Source organism: Triturus cristatus, chromosome 9 (assembly GCF_964204655.1).
Source record: "Triturus cristatus chromosome 9, aTriCri1.1, whole genome shotgun sequence".
NCBI lineage: Eukaryota > Metazoa > Chordata > Amphibia > Caudata > Salamandridae > Triturus > Triturus cristatus.
In genome coordinates, this window is record NC_140592.1 from 362,655,596 (window position 1) to 362,675,713 (window position 20,118).

The window sequence follows — 20,118 nt, forward strand, 5'->3', positions numbered from 1 at the left end:
AAATACTTAAAGCTGCTGGAATAAATCCTCCCAGTGTCGGCGGAGACGCACAAGGGACCCATTGTCAGTTTCAGCACACCAAACATAAATAGGAGAACAGAAAGAGTCTGCCCATCTGTGGTCACACAGGCCGGCTTCAAGCAGCAGCGGTGTTGCGGGCCTTTCTTGGTTTCTGGAGTCGAGGAATAATGTGTCGCCAGCCGGGGTTCAAATGATCGCTTCCATCGCAGTGAGCTAAATATACTTCATTGCTTTTGAAAACTTAATGCAGTGAAATTGGCGAAAGTGGTAGGATGAGCCACCTTGGATTAACTGCATCACGTAGCCTCGTTGGCGGTGTGTGGCACATATTTACAGCTATGATCACCCGTGCAGTCGACGAGAGTGACTTTTAAAATGATTGTTCCACAGTCGGCAGCAGGCTGTGAATCATGCTTTTAAGTGAATATAAATCCTCATGGTGAAACACGTTAGCTAGGATTTTACGGTCTAGGTTTTGTCAGAATAGCTACATAACAAGCCTATCGCCAACAGGAGCGACCTTTGACCCTGTCACCAGGCAGGTCGCTCCCCCCATCCGCCATGCAGCCCCCTGTGGGTTGAACCTCCGTTGCCGCTTTTGCCGCCTGACTGCTCGCTCCCTTTTTTATTCTGTACCCCTGCGCTTGGCTTTCTGTGCCACTTTGTTTTTTCATTTTGTGCCCCTGTGTTTTGCTTTCTGTACCCCTGTGCGCTGTTGTCCCTCTCCCGCCGTCTTTTCTCGACGTTTTTTCCCCGGGTTTTCCCAGCTGCTGAGCTCCTGCGGCCCCGCCCCCTTCACTCCCATTGGCCGCCCCGCTCCCACCTCCCAGCTGCTCCTCCCTCCCTCTGCCCTCATATGGAGGCCGAAGGCGCTCCTAAGGCAAGCCCGTCTGCACCCGTCCGCACCTGGACCGCACCCAGCGCCAGAACCCCTGGACCCCGCACCTCCCACAACACCAGACTGCACTACAACGCAAGCACCCTCCACGCACTCAACACCAGACGAGACCACCCCTGCTACCGGGCCACCCCGAAATGCACCCAGGGGCCGTTCACCTGCCGGAACTGCAGATTCACCAGCATCCAACCCTCCACACCACCAGCCAGAGAACCCAACCACCTCCGCTGCATCCTCCTCAACACCCGCTCCGCTCGCAAGCACGCCATCGAACTCTGGGACCTCCTAGACTCCACTGTCCCCGACGTCGCCTTTCTGATATAGACCTGGCTGAACGCCACCTCAGCACCAGACATCGCCATAGCCATCCCACAGGGCTACAAGATCTCCCGCAGAGACCGCACCAACGAAGTGGGAGGAGGAATCGCCATCATCCACAAAGACTCCATCAAAATCTCAACGAACACCGATGACACCCTCACCACCGCCGAGCACATGCGCTTTCAAATCCACACCGGCCCCAACACCACCCTCAGAGGAACTCTCATCTACAGACCTCCCGGACCCCGCCCACAGTTCAGTGACACCATCGCCGACCTCATCAGCACCCACGGCCTCGCTTCCACGGACTACATCCTCCTCGGGGACCTGAACTTCCACCTCGAACAACAACGACGCCAACTCCACCGCCCTGATCGCCAACCTCGGACTCAAACAGCTCGTAACAACACCTACTCATGCCGCTGGACACACGCTCGACCCCATCTTCTCCGCAAGCCCCCACTTCTCCTTCAACCACACTGGACCGACCACAGATGCGTCCACTTCACCTTCAGAAAACCCACCACACACCACCACACCCAACAGCTACCACGCCACTGCTGGGGCAAGGTCACCGAGCACCAACTGACTACCGCCCTCGCCCTGAGACCACCCACCGACCCAGACACCGCCGCGACCAACCTCACACAGTGGATCAACGACTGCGCCAACACCCTCGCCCCTCTCAAGACCTCTACAACCAACCACACCAACAAGAAAGCCGCCTGGTTCACTGAGGACCTCCGGATCTCCAAGCACACCTGTCGGAAGCTGGAGAAGAAATGGCTCCACGACCGAACACCAGACAACCACACAGCCCTCAAGAGCGCCACATGCAGACACCACCAACTCATCAGGACCGCCAAGAAGACCGCCTTCAAGGACCGCCTAGACAACAAAGCACACAACACCAAAGAGCTCTTCAGCATCGTGAAAGAACTCTCCAACCCCAGCTCCAACACCAACGACATCCCGCCATCTCAAGACCTGTGCGACTCCCTGGCCACCTTCTTCCACCGCAAGATCACAGACATCCACGACAGCTTCAACTCCGACCCCCCCGCACCCACCACCGAGTCCACCACCCCTGCGACTACCACTCGCACTAGTCACCTGACCGTCTGGTCCAGCGTCAGCAATGAAGACACCACCAAAACCATGAACTCCATCCACTTCGGATCCCCATCGGACCCCTGCCCTCACCACGTCTTCAACAAAGCCAGCGCAACCATCGCGCCCCACCTCCGGAAAACAATCAACTGTTCCTTCGAGACAGCAACCTTCCCAGAAACCTGGAAGCACGCCGAGATCAACGCCCTTCTGAAGAAGCCCAAGGCGGACCCCCAAGGACCTCAAGAACTTCCGGCCCATCTCCCTGCTCCCTTTCCCGGCAAAAGTGACCGAGAAGATTGTCAACAAACAGCTGACCCGCTACCTCGAAGTTAACAACTTCCTGGACCCTTCCCAATCCGGTTTTCGCAGCAACCACAGCACCGAGACCACCCTCATCGCCGCCACTGACGACATCCGGACCCTGATGGACAAAGGAGAAACAGCCGCCCTCATCCTCCTGGACCTATCAGCAGCCTTTGACACGGTCTGCCACCGCACCCTATCAGCACGCCTCCATGACGCCGGTATCCAAGAGAAGGCCCTGGCCTGGACCACATCCTTCCTCTCTGGCAGAACCCAGAGCATCCGTCTCCCACCCTTCTGCTCCAAAACCACCGAGATCATCTGCGGCGTCCCACATGGATCCTCCCTGCGCCCGACGCTGTTCAATATCTACATGGACCCCTCGCCCACGTCGCACGACAACACAACCTCAACATCATCTCCTACGCCGATGACACCCAGCTGATCAAATCCCTCACCGAAGATCCCCACACCGCCAAAGCTAACCTCCACAGAGGAATGAAGGCCGTAGCCGACTGGATGAAGGACAGCAGACTGAGGCTGAACTCAGACAAGAAAGAGGTCCTCATTCTCGGACCCACCCCATCAGCCTGGGATGACTCTTGGTGGCCCACGTCACTAGGCACAGCCCCGTAACCCACGGACCACGCACACAACCTGGGGGTCATCCTCGACTCCACTCTCTCCATGACCAGGCAAGTCAACGCCATCTCCGCGTCCTGCTTCAACACCCTCCGTATGCTCCGCAGGATCTTCAAATGGATCCCCCTCGACACGAGAAAAACCGTTACCCAGGCCCTCATCACCAACAGACTCGACTACGGGAACGCCCTCTACTCAGGAACTACAAACAAGCTCCTGAGACGACTCCAACGCATCCAGAACGCCTCGGCCCGACTCATCCTCGACGTCCCCCGCCGCAGCCACATCACACTCCACCTGAGAGGCCTGCACTGGCTCCCCGTCAACAAAAGGATCACCTTCAAGCTCCTGATCCACGCACACAAAGCACTGCACAACACCGGACCCACCTACCTCAACAACCGACTCAGCTTCCTCACCCCCACCCGAAGCCTCCGCTCAGCCAACCTCGCCCTCGCCACAGTCCCTCGCATCCGAAAAACCACCGCCGGCGGCAGATCCTTCTCCTACCTCGCCGCCAAGACATGGAACACTCTCCCCACCATCCTACGACAGACCCAGGACCTGCTGGCCTTCAGAAGACTCCTCAAGACCTGGCTCTTCGACCAGTAGCACCCCCCCCCCTCTCGAGCGCCTTGAGACCCTCTCGGGTATGTAGCGCGCCTTACAAATGCAGTGATTGATTGATTGAACAATATAAATTGTGTGGGCTTTTGATCCGACCTTTTCAACCTCTTTTCTTTCTTCGTCCAGTCTCTTTCAGGCATTGACTTGAAACTTTTGTCTATCACGACTTGTCTCAGCGCCGTGGTGTATAATTTTCCCACCTAATCTTAATGGCTGCTGCAGTGTATCCATCAACCTACACTTTAGTCTTTGCTTTGAAGTTCATGCAGCACTACTTTATAATCTTATTTCTCTCTGTTTACACCTGCTGGCTCACTTCTGTATCTTTTTTGGATGCAATAGCATTAGCTCATTAAACCCAACCCTACTGACTTTGCCAGTGCTTATTTGTAGATCTGGCATTGTATGTTTTTTAAAAACGTTTTTACTAAGCGTTTCTGTTGCAAACTTAAGACCGTATCTAAGTAGCATTTGATATATCATACAGAGTAAATAAATGCCAGTTGCAGATACATTATATGCAGATCACTGCACTCATAGAATGTATTGTATTGTAATTGCATTTATATAGCGCTTACTACTCCTGACCCAGCGGCGAAGCGATTTTTCTGCGAGTATCACGCTACTCCGGAACCCAAAAGGGAATGTGAATAATGCTGTGAATTAACCATATGAAAGTTACAAGAATAAAGAATATGAAATAAATAATAAGCCATGCAACAGTTGATGTTGTTGCACCAAGGATATTGTGCTGGATAACTAAACACGTATAAGGTCCCAAAGGCGAGACCTATTGGCTATGCCAATGCTTGTTTTCTTAATGCAGTGCAACCTGCCCAGTGAGCCTTCAGGGCCTACCTTAGGGTGACTTATATGTACTAGAAAAGAAGGTTTAAGCCTGGCAAAGATTTATTTTCTGGATTCAAAATGGCAGTTTTTAACTGCGCCACAGGTTGCAGTGGCAGGCCTGAAAACTGTTTTAAAAGGCTACTTGGTGGGTGGCACAAGAAGTGCTCTAGGCCCACTAGTGGGTATGGGGAGTACCATTTACTAAGGACTTGCAATTAATCTAAATGTGCCAATTGGATGTCAGCTACTTGCACCATGTTTAAGACAGAGAGCAAAAGCTCGTTAGCACTGGTTAGCAGTGGTAAAGTGCAGAGTCCTAAAACCAACAAAAAAGTAATTCAGCAAAACATGAGTGGTGAAGTAAAAAAGTTAGAGGGCTACCACCCAAGGATGTCGGGTCTAAGATAACCCCATATAATACACCAATATTGGCTACCCCAAACAAGGCAGAAATGATGCAACATGCTGTTTGCATTCATCTGGATTTCCTGATATTGTACATACAGGAGTATTGTGAATTAGTAGGTACTGTTGAAGAACAAACAACAATAATACTGTTGTAGGTATTGGACTATATTTTGGGGAGACGTTCAACTATTACACTGTTATAAAAATCAAATCTATATACACTGTTTGGAAACAAAGTCCAGTAGAGATCAATAAATAATGAAATGTGAATTTTTAGATGATAATTAGACACCGATGTAGAGCTAAGGAAAGCATCAGCAGTTACAAAAGTGATACAATCTAACATAATGCACAACTTGTATTGCTCACCATCAAAACTGCACATTGTTTATAAGCTAGATCTGAATTTAGTTCACAATGTCAACACAACACCTGAAATCTCAACCATATGTTTTTGATGCCTCAAATGAAATATCTATTGAGATGAAGTAAAAAAAAAACGATATTATAGCTATTTGGGCAGTTACTAGCTCGCAAATTCATTCATGCATTCTCAACAAACTAAATATTAGTACTGTACACAATAGGAGAAGACTTTTTATGTACCAGTCAGATGCATGTGTATTTAATGTTAAACAATATTTTGTTAAGACTAGTTAAATCTGGAACTCCATAATTGAAGGGGATTTTACGCACATTAATTATTCGCGACCTTTAGGAACTGGTAAAAACTTCAAGGAACCTCAGTGAAAAATTAGAAATGCAAAATAGTTGTCATCCTTTTTAGGTTTCACCTGCACAGCGCTTGCGCTCTGCTTGAGAAATCTATTGGTTTTAATACAAACTTAAAAGGGACTTTCATCGCGCCTCCTCTCTTTCCTGGTTTCTCATTGGTTCCTGTGCGTGCATTTTCCTCTGTCTCTATTGGCTGCAGCGTATTTCCTGCATTTACAATGCTTGTTCCTCATCTACTTCTCTTATCAATTTCCTCAGCCGAAATGCTGTTCCCAACTGCTTAGGTGGGTGGAACTTTTTTCTTTCGTTTAAGGCTGCATACAGTTTACATTTTCTTATCTGCTTATAAATTACTTCCTCTTACCTCTACAGCGCTGCCCGAGTGCTGTGGGCTCAGCGTGCTGTTATGATCTCCGTGGAGATCCTCTGTTATACCTTTAGTTCCTTCTCCACAATCCAGAAGCGCGAACCACCTAGTGCCCCCGGGGCACAAGCAGGGACCTACTTGAGCACGTTCCTCATTTGTTTATTTATCTGTAACTGTCTCCTCTCTAGGAAGTTGCTGGTGCCATTTAACGCCTTTGGTGTCGTGGACGTAATGGTTCCGTCCATGGCTGTGGAGTTTAGGTGCTATGGACGTAACCGTTGCGTCCAAGGGCCACCACCGCCTAATCCCTCTGCTGAAAACAGCAGAGGGATTTCCTTTTTTTTTGCCTCAGGAGGTGGGGAAGAGCTGTCAGAAAAGCGGTCAGTCCTGAGCACCGAAACACATGGGAGAAATATCGTTGGAAAGGGGAGAATATCCCCTTTCCAATGGTACCCTTGCTCCTAGCTTGGGGATTGCCGCAGAAGGGCGATCTCAATGCAGAGATCCACCACTAGACATCAGAGAGCGGGGAGTGGCACCTTGGGCAAGGGCCATTACTATATGGCCATATTCAATATCTCTTCCCCCCATTGGAGGCAGAGGGGGACACTAGCCCCCATTCTGCCCCCCACCCAGGGGGGACATAAAGCACACTAGACACCTGTGAGGATCTCTGAATGGTCCACCTGGTCGCAGGTTGGGCTCCTGGCCTCCCTCCCCCAGTTACACAGATCTGCCCCTGCATGCAGCAGCACATGTGATCCAGCGCGGCTGGCCAAGGACCAAGCATAACTTTCAGTCAATCATTCAACAGGCCCGTATACATATTACTCAAATCATTCATTCACCATCCTTGGCCAAGATCCCACTGGGGAGATCAAGTTTTAATATTCACTCAGTTTCGATAAGTTAATTTTTCAACTAGACCGAACCATAAAATTGCAATATTTCTTGACTAATCTTTCACTGATCAACACTCTTCCTCTAGTCAATGGACCATTAGTTGAAAAGTCGACTTAGCTAACTAACTTGCATGTCTCAATGAAATAACCACAGTCTCGGGATAAATTCATAAGTTTTATCTAAAATTTCTCAGTCATAAATTGACCGTTCACAGATACAAATTCTCAGTGCGAACACCTTCATTCAGTTTACAGGAGGAATCAATGTATTTAGCATTCAATTTTAACAGATTCCTGAATAATATTGCATAAGAGTGGATAGTTGAAGAGACAGCAGATTCAACATAAGTCACATTTGCAAATTATTAAGCAAATTCGAAGCAAGCTCATAATTACCTAAAGGCAGAAATCTGGAAAATCGACCCCCTGGCCAAAGGACCGATGGTGGTCTTCTGTTTGGAATCAGGAGACAAATACTATAGGGACAGGATCAGAACAGGACCAATACTTACTAATATTCTTTCTAGAACCTGACGCACCAGGACGCTTCCCTCTCTTACACTCTCTCCCTCCTCAAAGTTCTTCTGGAGTCTTCAAATCTAATCAGAAGTTGATTGTCACTTCTCTGCTCTCCGCTCAGCTCATCAGCTCAGATCAATTCGGCATACAGCTCAGATTCAGAATCCGATCAGCTCTCCTCAGTGCATGTGTGTGTGAGAATATGTAAAAATCTTCTCTCTAAGCTACTCTTAGTTATAGTCTTAATTCTGTGTGCCCCACCCTCAAAAGTTGCAAATTCTAGTGAGTTACTGTATGTGTTTGGTTGGGACTCAGAAAGTCTCATCATGTCATGCTTACGTTTTCATCTTTGTTAGCAGTCTTATTGTCTTACAAAACTCGCCTCCATTAAGTCATTTTAACATCCTTTCTCATACGCATTTTGTAACAATTTTCAATATTGCACAATTCAGTCCTCATAGGAGAGGGTCACACAACGCTGCATTCCCATGTTTTTTCTGTCCTTGACTCTTGGCCGTTGTTCAACTCTTCGGGCATCAGGTCACATCCATATTGAACTGCGCATGTGCGATTCATCCGCCATCTTTACTTTTGTCATTGTCTCTTTAGTCCCAAACGTACACTATTGATAAAAGAATCAAAAACAGCTGTTCTTTTTGTTAAATATATGATCCTCACTGTTCACCACCCACTTCTACTCTGTCCCGTATTAATATTATTTTTCTAAGCAGAAGCATTAATGATAGCAGCCTTTTTTTAATTTCAGGCAAGCAGATGCTAGGCATGTGGTTCCTCAAGACCACAAGTTAGGTTTTCTTGCTCATACGTGAGAAGTTTCCCTCCCAAAGCTAGTTAGTCACATGTTTATTACGAGGTGCAGGTTCACGCATGCACAGAGCATTTTCCGCACATAAAGAGTTCAAATCACGTTTGGTTTTCATTCACATTATTTTAAGCCCACATAAAGCTTTTTCTCCCTGTATTTGATGTCTTGTGCGTATTACTTTCACTCTACTTACAATTTTTAATAGTTAGTGAACATTTAACGAGGATTGCATCCGAGCAAGTTTTGTTTCTTGAATCCTTGCTCCCCTGTCACTCATCTGCACTGTGGGGGCTGGAGGGGACAGAAGCAAGCCAATTACAGCATGTACTGACACAGGCACCTCTTCTACCACGTGCTGGAGGATGATGCTTACCTGACCGGCAGTGGAGTGATGTACACCCCCTCAGCCCCCACAGTGCAGGGGAGCACTCTTCTAAGTATGAAGGGGGGGGGGGTCCGTTAGCTTGTTTGTGCAGGGGGCTTTTGTAATTTCAATTAAATCTGAATATGTTCTGTAGTGATTTTGAGAGAAGTTCCAGCATTCTTCAAATTGCTGATTTGTTGCTGATCATCACCAAGTGCTCAATCACCAGGCAGCCAGGTATCGAACTGCCACCACTTCTCACAATGGAATCTCCTTTTTATAACATTCTCTGATGGCATTGGTCATTCATCGTTGAGCTTTTGTGTAACATGTTGTAGTCATATATAGGTGTTTCTTTTTTTAAGCATGCTCAGCAGCTCATGCCAGGAATGGTCACGGTTTCAATGGTGTGATGTTCTAGGGATAATCAGTTAGAGACTGGGAGCACACTGGCAGGCTGCTGATGTTGGTGGTGTGTGTACAAGATCTCAATAAGGATCACTTGAAGATCACTGCATGTAGCTCTTAACACTGGTGACGAGTGACACTTGATTGGGGACAAGCTTCACCACAAACTCCGCTGAAAACCCATGTGTGAAGATCGTTGAGTATTATGGATTTACTGAACATGACATGCCTTCAAGCTCTGGATTGAAACAATTAAGGGCTGTCTCTGATCCAACTATCAACGGCCGGTGTGGAATGTCAAAAAGGTAACTTTTAGCTTTTATTTGGCAGCAAACAGACTTTGGCCAATGGACTTCTCGCACTCAGGATCATAGCAGCACACGAGCAGTCATCACTCGGCTATGAGGGGAGCGCGCACAAACAGCCATTGTCTCTGCTGCAAGGAGCACTGGAACATCAGTGAGTATGCACCACTGCGACCTCATTATGACACGGGAAGGCGTGTGACATCACCGCACAGGACGTGAGGCTGCCATATTGGATCGATCTCATATTATGTTTTTTTTATTTCTCACAATCTAATTATAGATCGATCGGCTGTGATACGATCATTGGATTAATGACAGTGCTACTTTGGGAATTTCCTTATGCATACCAAGTTAATGCCTGGTAATGCCAGCAGATCAAGGTACAGTTTTTTATTATTGTGACTCACGTAAGACATCAGTGCAGTCATGTCAGCTACCAGCATGTCTCAACCTCCTGCTTTTCTATTTGAGAAAGGAGAACCAATGCTTCTGTTGAGGCAATGCAGAAAACCTTTTCATTCGTATTTGGTGGCCATTGGATGTGAGAAATTTTAGGCACATAGAAAACAAGCCATTCGTATCCACAACCAATAGGTAGGTGATGGTGATCCCTCGGGTGTTTTTTGATATGTCCATGAAAATGCTGGAATTGTACTTTGGTCAACTCATCAATGTTGTATTGGAGAGGCACAGATTTTTCACAAGAGCACAGGAACCGATTGAAACCGTGGGCAACTACATTGTGTCTTTAAAAACACTGGCTTGGCTTGTGAATTTGGAGAGTTAACTGGTGAGGGATCAGTTAGTAAGGTGCACAAACGGCAGCAGAGAACAAGAGAAACTACTATTGAGGAATCCTTCCATTGTTGAGGGAATGGAAAATACATCTGACCGGGTGAAAGAGATAAAGTCACATGATGGTGCCTGATAACGTCCCTACGCCTAGTAGCATACATGAAGTGGTGGAGAAGAAGGTGCAACAGGATGCAGATGGAAACATTGTAAAGTGACTCACTGGGAGAAGGTTAAAATTCCAAATGAGGTTACTAAATTTAAATGTTATTGTTGTGGAAGTTTTAGTCAGGTTTCCAACAGTCCCAACTGTTATGCAAAAAATTCCACATATCGCAAATGTGGTCTTAAAGGCCAGGGCTTGCAGGTCCAATGGGGGGTACGAGCTGTGGAGAATGTGGAAAGTGTAAGGGATGGTCTGAGGACAGTGGTGTTGAATGTGAAAGTGATGGTGAAATTGATGCTGGTTCTATAAGCGTGCCTGAATGTGAGGTTGATACTGGAGGCAAACAATTTGCATTTCTAGCAGACTCAGGTTCCCCATTTACAATGATTGGAAATGAGTTGTGGGCTGCAACATTTCCTAATGTGCAGCTCTGTTCTCCGAATATTAACCCAGTTTGTTATGGTGGTGTACATATTGACGTCTAGGGTTGTGTGGTAATGAGGATTGAATACAAGGGCAGAGAGACCATTGGAAAGCTATATGTGGCCAAGAAGGGGGACAAACTTCTAGGTTGGAGACATCGATTTGGGGTTTACATTAAATACCAATGCACACAATGCACGTGATCAAGTTATGTTATTGGATGATTGTGGGAGTGGAGAAAATCTCTTCAAAGAATTTCTGCAGGTATTTATCAATGAGCTGGGCCTGCTCGTGGACTTTGAGCATCAGATAGTGCAAAAGAAGGATGCTAAACCTTGTATGCACAAAGTGAGAAGAGTACCTAATATGATGCTGGAATCCTTGAAAGAGGAACTGGATAGACTATTGGCTCTGAAAATGATAGAAGAAATTGAATCCTCAGAGTGGGTGGCTCCAGCGGTCTTGGCTCCTAAGGATGGTGGAAAATCCATCAGGATGTGCGTGGATTTGAGAAGTCTAAATAAATATATTTGGGTAGATTGCTAACCGCTCCCTAACAACGCAGAGTCTATAACCATGCTGGAGGGAGCTAAAATGTTTTGCCTATTTTCAGGATGATATCCTAGTGTGTGGTAAATATGTGCTTGAGCATGAGGAGATGCTGAGAAGAGTGCTGGGTAGACTGTTGGGCTAAGGTCTCATAGTAAAGAAACAAAAATGCAAAACTGGAGTGACATTGGTCACATACTTGGGCCATGTTATATCGGGAGAGGGAATTGAGCCTAAATTAGAGTTAGCAGATAGCATTGTGAATGCTTCTACTCCTTGTGAGAAAGAAAAAGTGAGGTCCTTTCTTAGACTTGCTGAGTTCTATTCAAAATTTGTTAGGGGCTTTGCTAGTATAGTAGAAACCATCAGGATGTTATTGAAAAAGGGAACTCAGTATGTCTGGTGTGGTGATTGTGATGCAGCTTTCAAGGCGCTGAAGCATGAGATAAGTAGAATGCCTACTCTTGATCATTTTCACACCAAGAGAAGAACTATCCTTACCACTGATGCCAACCTTAAAGGGTTAAATTCAAAAACAGTTTGCAGCAACACTGTGCTGCAACCCCAATCGCACAGCTTTAATGAGTCAACTTGCAACTTTTTCGTTTTCATCATGTTTATTCCATGTTTTTCCAATTATTCCAATTTAACTTTCTTAATCACAATGACGCTGTCCATTGGCCCATTTGCTTCACATGAGGCAGTTGTGCCAATCCAGGCCTCTAACCACATCACGTATGGACTCTACTACATATTTACAGCTTAAAATCTCATTCCCAATGGATTTCGGGCTATTTGTATGCCCTTCGTCAGGGGAAGCTGTTTGAATCTAAAAATAACATAGAAAGCCATGTTAATCTTCTGTATTTCAACGGTATCGTGTTTTTACTTGAATATATTCAGCCATGGTACAATCAATACTGTAAACTTAACACTACCCAATTCCCACTAAATGGTTTCTAGAATAAAAAGACAAAATAATGTCAAATTAAAAACAAAATAAAATAAAAAATCTCTCAGTGTTTTCATGATATGATAACTTCGTAAGAGTTTACCGCAAGCGGAGACCTCCCCCACTCCATCCTCGATGCTCAACCTGCCATTCTACCCGCATTGCTAAATAAACGCTCAACTTGCCTAGTGTTGTCAACGTTAACCTTGTGCTAAAATGAACTCTAATCCCTGCTACAAAATTTAATTACAAAATAACAACGTGACCTCTCTCAATTCTGTTTCTGGTTAAAAAAGGGGTTACCTGCTTGTGCTTGTCAGTAAAGCTGTGCGATTGGGGTTGCAGCACAGGGTTGCTGCAAACTGTTTTTGAATTTACGCATGTGCAAAGAGGCGAGGCGCGTTACCCGGTCTGCACACAAACCGGAATAAATTGAGAAATATGACAAACGAAAAATCATGGTGTGCAACTACTTCTCTTTTGTGCATTGTCAATGGATTTCTTGCCTCAACAGCAGTGTTGCACCCAACACCAACAATTGACAAACAGGAGCAAGACAAACTGATCACGTAATATCTTGACGAAGAACACTGTCTCAATGATTGGAAATGGAGATAAAAATACGGATCTATGGACTGTTTTCTTGTGTTTCAACAAGCATCGAGTTTAATGGAGACATTATATGAACACTCGTAAAATTGAGCCAAATAAATATGCATAATGTTTTCATTTATTGCATTGGTACAAATGAACGTACTTTAAGATCGGGTGGGTTATACAATGTGCTGACACATCATTATAAAAGACAGAAGGGTTGGCAACATGATTCAGTTTTCACTATTTCAGTTTTTATTGTATGTTTTAATTTTATAATATGGTTGTTTCCGTTGTTAAGACTTGTGGGGGGATGTAGTCATGGAGGTTATGAGGGAGGAACATGGGGTTGAAGTCTAGGGCGAATTAGATCTCGTAATGTTCAGTTGTAAGTAATCCAATTAGATTGAATCAACGCTATTGGTTGAATTAGTAGCGAGGCAATGTTTAAATTGTGCATTCAGTAGAAGTCTTGGTTCAATGGCAGACATCAAAAAAGGAGAGCACTGAGCAGTTAGAACGATTTTTGAACTACAAGCAGGTAACCCCCTTTTTTAACCAGAAACGGAATTGAGAGAGGTCACGTTGTTATTTTGTAATTAAATTTAGTTTGTAGCAGGGGTTAGAGTTCATTTGAGCACAAGGTTAACGTTGAGAACACTAGGCAAGTTGAGCATTTATTTAGCAATGCGGGTAGAATGGCAGGTTGAGCATCGAGGATGGAGTGGGGGAGGTCTCCGCTTGCGGTAAACTCTTGCGCAGTTATCATACCATGAAAACACTGAGGGATTTTTTATTTTATTTTGTTTTTAATTTGACATTATTTTGTCTTTTTATTCTAGAAACCATTTAGTGGAAATTGGGTAGTGTTAAGTTTACAGTATTGATTGTACCATGGCTGAATATATTCAAGTAAAAACATGATACCGTTGAAATACAGAAGATTAACATGGCTTTCTATATTATTTTTAGATTCAAACAGCTTCCCCTGACGAAGGGCATAAAAATAGCCCGAAATGCATTGGGAATGAGATTTTAAGCTGTAAATATGTAGTAGAGTCCATACGTGATGTGGTTAGAGGCCTGGATTGGCACAACTGCCTCATGTGAAGCAAATGGGCCAATTGACAGCGTCATTGTGATTAAGAAAGTTAAATTGGATTAATTGGAAAAACATGGAATAAACATGATGAAAACGAAAAAGTTGCAAGTTGACTCATTAAAGCTGTGCGATTGGGGTTGCAGCACAGTGTTGCTGCAAACTGTTTTTGAATTTACGCACGTGAAAGGAGGCGAGGCGCGTTACCCGGTCTGCACGCAAACAGGAATAAATTGAGAAATATGACAAACGAAAAATCATGGTGTGCAACTGCTTCTCTTTTGTGCATTGTCAACCTTAAAGGGTTAGGCACTGTTCTTACACAATTGGATGGGGGTGAAGAGAAGGTAGTTGTGTTTGCTTCCAGAGCACTAAAGAAAGCAGGATAATTCTATTTGTGTATTGAGAAGGAGGCCTTAGTATTTATTTGTGGGTTATTCCCTTTTTAGTAAGGACAGATCATTTCCCCTTAGTGCACATATTTCCATACAGCCAGAGTGAGAGGTTAGGCCAAGACTCAAGCGTTGGAGTGAAGGTTTGGAAGAATTTAATTTTCAGATGTAGTATCTTCCTGGTGTAGCAAATAAAGCAGCTGACTGTTTATCATGGTTACCAGTGGAAGGCAATGTGATGTTGCTACTGTGTTAGCTGGTGTGAGTGGAGTTCAAGGAGCCTACCACTACAAAAGAGGAGTGGGAGAAAGGAAAAGAGGAAGCTACATTGTTTCCCGTGGTCGTGAATTATGTTTTTAAGGGCTGGCCTGATTACAAAGGTATGGATTCCGATTTGAAGCCATTTTGGTCAATAAGAAAGAGAGTTGTTCCTCCCAGGAGTATGAGCTCGTGTTTGTGAGAGGTATTGGTGAGAAGGCCTGAATCGACCAGTGGAGGAGGTGGTTAAGGAGTGTTATCAGTGTGCCTCGAATGATAAATCTGCATTCTATAATTCTGCCCTCCTTTCACCTATGGTTGTCCCAGGTGAGCAGGGGACCGAGTTAAGTCTGGATATAATGGGCCCATTCGAGTTATTGCAGCAAAATGAGAGATGTGTGTTGTTACTAGTAGACTACACTTCAAAATGGGTATCCACAAGGTGCATTAGCACAGTAAACGCTAAGGTGGTTTTAGAATTTCACAGAGATGAATTTGCAAGTAAGGGTGTACCCAAGTTTTTAGTCACTGACAATGGGGTGCAGTTCACCTCACGAGAAATGCAGGAGTTTTACAGAGATTTTGGGGTCACGCATCATAGGGCAGCTCTATATGTGCCTCAGGCCAGTGGTCTCGCGGAATGTATGAATAGAGTGGTAAAAGCTTGTGTGTAGAGAGCCATAGGAACAAGAACTCCTCTTAAGGAAATCCTCAGAGACAAGTGGTGGGCATATCACACTACCCTCAATTGTGTAACACAAAGATCCCCTTTTGAGCTCTTGAGGGGTAGAGTAGCCACGTCCAAATTGAATCCTGAATGTTTGCCAATGAAAGTGACTCTCAATTTGGACAAAGAGGAGGTGGATGCTAGAATCAAGTCATATCAGCAGAAGTATAAACGCAGATATGAAGAAATCTGTGAAGAATAAAAAATGGTGTGAAGAAGAGTTGGTTTTAGCGAAGAATTCACTGTGTGAGAGAAAAGGAGTGACTGCATTTATAGGTCCTTTTGTCATTACTTCCATTAGAAGGAATGTGGTGACAGTTCACACTGGGGAAAAAAGCGGATCATGTCCCGGTTAGTGAAGTACAGTGGCAACAGGTTGTCAAATGAGATAGAGGATGCAGTTCCATCAGGATTGAGGTTGCATGAGTATAGAACAAGTTTGTCTCATGATTCTCTCAGGAGGAATACTCCTAGTAGACCCAGGAGTACTCCTGAACGCTTCAAGGATTGTCATGAATTGGTGCTATTTTCAGGCATTTTGGAGTCCCTGTGTGAAATCAATTGTTCTTGTGTTGTGTGTCCAGTCTTCTTTTACCATTAAGTGATTATTTAGTGCTGCCTTATAGTGTGTGTAGCAATTTTCTCATTGTATATTTTTATCTTGTTTTAACTTGCTTTCTTCCTTGCATTGTTGGGTAAGGGGGATGTGTTGTAGTCACATGTAGGTGTTTGTTTCTTTAAGTATGCTCAGCAGCTCATGCCAGGAATGCTCACGGTTTCTACAGTGTGATGTTCTAAGGAAAATCAGTTGGAGATTGGGAGGCTGCTGATGTTAGTGGTGTGTGTACAATATCTCAATAAAGACGACTTGAAGATCACCGCGTGTAGCTTCTTAATACATCCAGACTTGCAGCCCACTGTTAATAAGCTACATTACAAGTTCTTTTTACAAAGTTGTTGGCTTCAATGTGAGACTGAAAGTAGGGTCTTTTTTCCTCTGATTGTGGCTGTGTTAAAGTCTCTGTCATGGATGCAACGCACATTAATTAAGGACACGTACTCTAGAGGTGGTTCACATATTAGGAGCAGAGTAAGATGCTTATAGACCTCGCACATCCCCTACAACTAATGGTATTGCTGTTGCTAACATATTGACTCTGAGCCCCATTACCAGTTATTCCTTCCACCACCTGGGAGTTGACACCAATCATGAGAAGGCCGTGACACAGTAATCTTTGCATCTGTATTCCCTCTTGCTCCTGGGAGGAGTTTCCTTTATTTTGGGTAAAATTTCCTTGCACCTGTTGTTTACAGAGATATTGTGCTTACCCATAAATTGAGCTCTACCCCTTTGATTCTAAATTGAAATGGTATGCAGCAGAGGTTTACCTTCCTCAGTGTAGACCATGTCATGCGGACTCGAAGCTCCCTGATTGAGCCTCATGGTTTTGGGGTCTGCCTGAAGTTCCTTCAAGGCTGCCTGCCTACCTCCTGAAAGTCGGAAGGAGTATACCTGGCCCTGCAGGAGGCGAGACTGTCCAAGAGGAGGTGTCCAGCATGTTCCTGACTTAAAAAGCACCTAGAGAAATCTAACTGGCACAAAAAACGAAGACATGAGGGGTCTGTGCTCTCTGTTTACCTGTGTCAGCTGCACTAAGACTTTGTAAGAACAAGTACAACTGGGTAGCCTGGTAGTCTGCCCTGGGCTCTTAAGACAGATGCTGCCACTACTGACATCAGGAAACAAAGATATGTTGCCATCGAAGCAGAAATGACAAAGGCACACTATGGGTGATTCAGGTCCGAGGCTGCAACTGCTGAGTATGAGTACCTGTCTGTAACCAGCTCCTAAGACCACCACTTCTAAAGATGAGTGCTTCCTAGTAGGCCTGACCCACCTACTGCATCCCTTCATCCCTATTGTGGTACAGGACTGTCGCAACGGCCCGCAGAAGCAGAGGCATCACCACAAGGAGGGGAATGCATTCTTCCCCATGACACTACTAGGACTGCCAGCAGGTAAATGCAGGGTGTAGCCTACATCTAGGACAAGACACTAACATGCGAAGGAGATTATTTTACCGAGTAAAAGCAAGGGGTAAAAGATTTGAACTGAGATACGAAGTTAACAAATGAGAGTATTTAATATAATCTGCACCTGCGCCTAATCAGTGCCTCTGCTCTTAGTGCGTTGGGGACCGTAGTCAAGGGAAACAAATCATAGCAGGGCTGAAGGACCAGAAAGGGATTGAAGCAACTCAATGATTTAGGTTACAACAACTGTGGTATTTCGTTTTGCTGTGATTTTAAAAGTTTCTTTTACATAAAATATAAGTGCCTGCCTGGACAATAAGTTAATGAGTTCTGAACTCTTGTGCTCCACACTACTTCCCTGAGAAGCCTGTGATTGCTGACCTTCTCACCCTGAGATTGAAGTGTGGAAAGGTTTGTACTTAGCTGAGTTTGCAAGTACTTGGCTGAGTTTGTATAGCCATCATGTTACAGACCTCAGGACACCAGTGACAAGTTACCTCAACCACCATGGTTGAGGCCTGGGTGGCCCCTATATGTCCAGAGGCCCCCCAATCAGACTCTGAAAAGGAGAGAACATCTATGGGGCTATATGATTGGTCACTTCCTCACCACTGTATGCAGACCTGCTCTTCAAGAATACCTAAATGCCTACTGGTAGGGAGGAGGGCCAAGCATGTTGATAAAATGATTATTCCTCTTTGCACACACATCTGTCTTCCTCATGTCCTGCCCTGACCAGATTATGTTTGATGATTTCTCCAAGTCAGGTTGCTCCCCCAAACCCAACTACCCACAGACCTGCCGTCTCAACCATCCACAGACTTGCTGCCTTTCAATTTGCTTCTCATCTTGGCTTTGCTACGTGCTACTTTTTCAGACCAGTGATGTTCTTTTAGTATACCTCACACAAATTGTTTGTTACAAACAGTATTTGTTTTTCTCCATTAAGGTACGGTGGACGCCCCGATTGTGGATGCGTGTATGAAATTTTAGTGACGCTGCTAGCCTCCGATGGAACAGTGATAATAGCGGAGTATAAAGAGGCACCCAACAGCATTCCTCAACATAATGATGGGAAATTTCACCAGGTACAGATGACCAGGGGGCCATGAGGGGGAGGCATGGTCATAGGGTTACTGATTTCCATTAATATAAAGTAATTGTATTACCTGTGACCTGATTCTCTTACAGGTCCCATTTCCAGTTAATCGGGGAGGGGTCACTGCTGGGAGGAGAATCCAATAACAGCTGTCAGTAAGGCCAGATTAACTGACTGTGCAGTGGAGTGTTTAATATGATTATGACTCGATTCCTTCTAGTTAGCCTATATTAGTATGGAGGTTACAATAGTTATTCCTAGTATTGTCAACTAAGATGTTCAGGTTTAGGGTTGGGATTATAAAGACTGTCAGTATTCCTTTAAAAACGTATTTATGGGTAGGCCCGAGTTACCAAGTAGAGTGATTTCTGGAGATGGGTGGGGATAATGGATTTTTCAGAGGTTAGTTAAAGTGGGGGAAGAGGGAGTGGGAATGGCTGCGATAATTACATGTGGCATCACCAAGACTCTCAGTGTCACCAGCTAAGTTGCTTTTTAGAGGGGCACATCCTTTACCTTGCAGTTACGACAATGATCTGCCTTTACAATACAGTCACTACCCTGACTATGAAGCTACCACGCATTCCTTTACCACACAGGTCGTTACTGCGATTTGCATTAGGGGCGCGTTGTTGGAATGGTGTTGAAATTTAAGTCCAATGCCTTCCCTACTGTTGCATTGACTGCATTTAGAATAGTGAATTAAACTATTCCTAAGTCCAGAGCCCCCTAAGGCAAGTCATTGTAAAGACTTGCGTGGTAATGGAATGCATTATCACGTCGCAGTCGGGGTAGAGACTGCAATATAAAGGCATGCGTGGTAAATGTATGCAGGGCTCCATCATCGAATCTGTTTCGAGGGGCCACTCATTGTGCAATTTCATAAATGGGGTATCATTCTAATATGGGGGCCATAGAGCAGACAGGGGCTACTGCATCACAACTGCAGTGGTTGGTTCGTTTGCATGTGGTCCATCCCTCTAGGGGTCCACAAACTGGGCCAAATACACGCCTTCCACACCTGACTCTAGCTGTACCAAGGGTGAAAATGTAAAGCTTTCTCACAGAGATAATGGGGGTGGCGAATGTCTGACAGAATATCGACGGACAGAAAATCGACCTACAAAAATATCGACACAAAAATATCGATGACAAGAATATCGAGATCCTATCTACAACATGGTAAGTACAAAAATATCGAAAATAAAATATAGAATGTCAAAAATATCGTTATTAAAAATATAAAGTATTTTTTAGTTAAAAAAAAAAAAGTAAAATAAACCAAATAATACTTATAAATAAAATAAACATAATTAAATATATGTTATAATGTTTAAAATTAATAATTAATATATATAATAAAACATTAATTAAACATATACATATAATATATAATATATATACTTACTTAATAATAAATGT

General features: G+C 44.7%; 1 protein-coding gene across 1 annotated transcript in view; it reads left to right on the forward strand.

Moving 5' to 3' along the window:
• The window catches only part of LOC146797942 (F-box only protein 2-like), a 131,701-nt gene that overhangs the window by 76,404 nt on the left and 35,179 nt on the right, over nt 1–20,118 (forward strand). Inside the window, exon 5 of the mRNA XM_085625151.1 lies at nt 18,547–18,685. Coding sequence (XP_085481277.1) covers nt 18,547–18,685 — 139 coding nt within the window. The remainder of the gene's footprint in view (nt 1–18,546; nt 18,686–20,118) is intronic.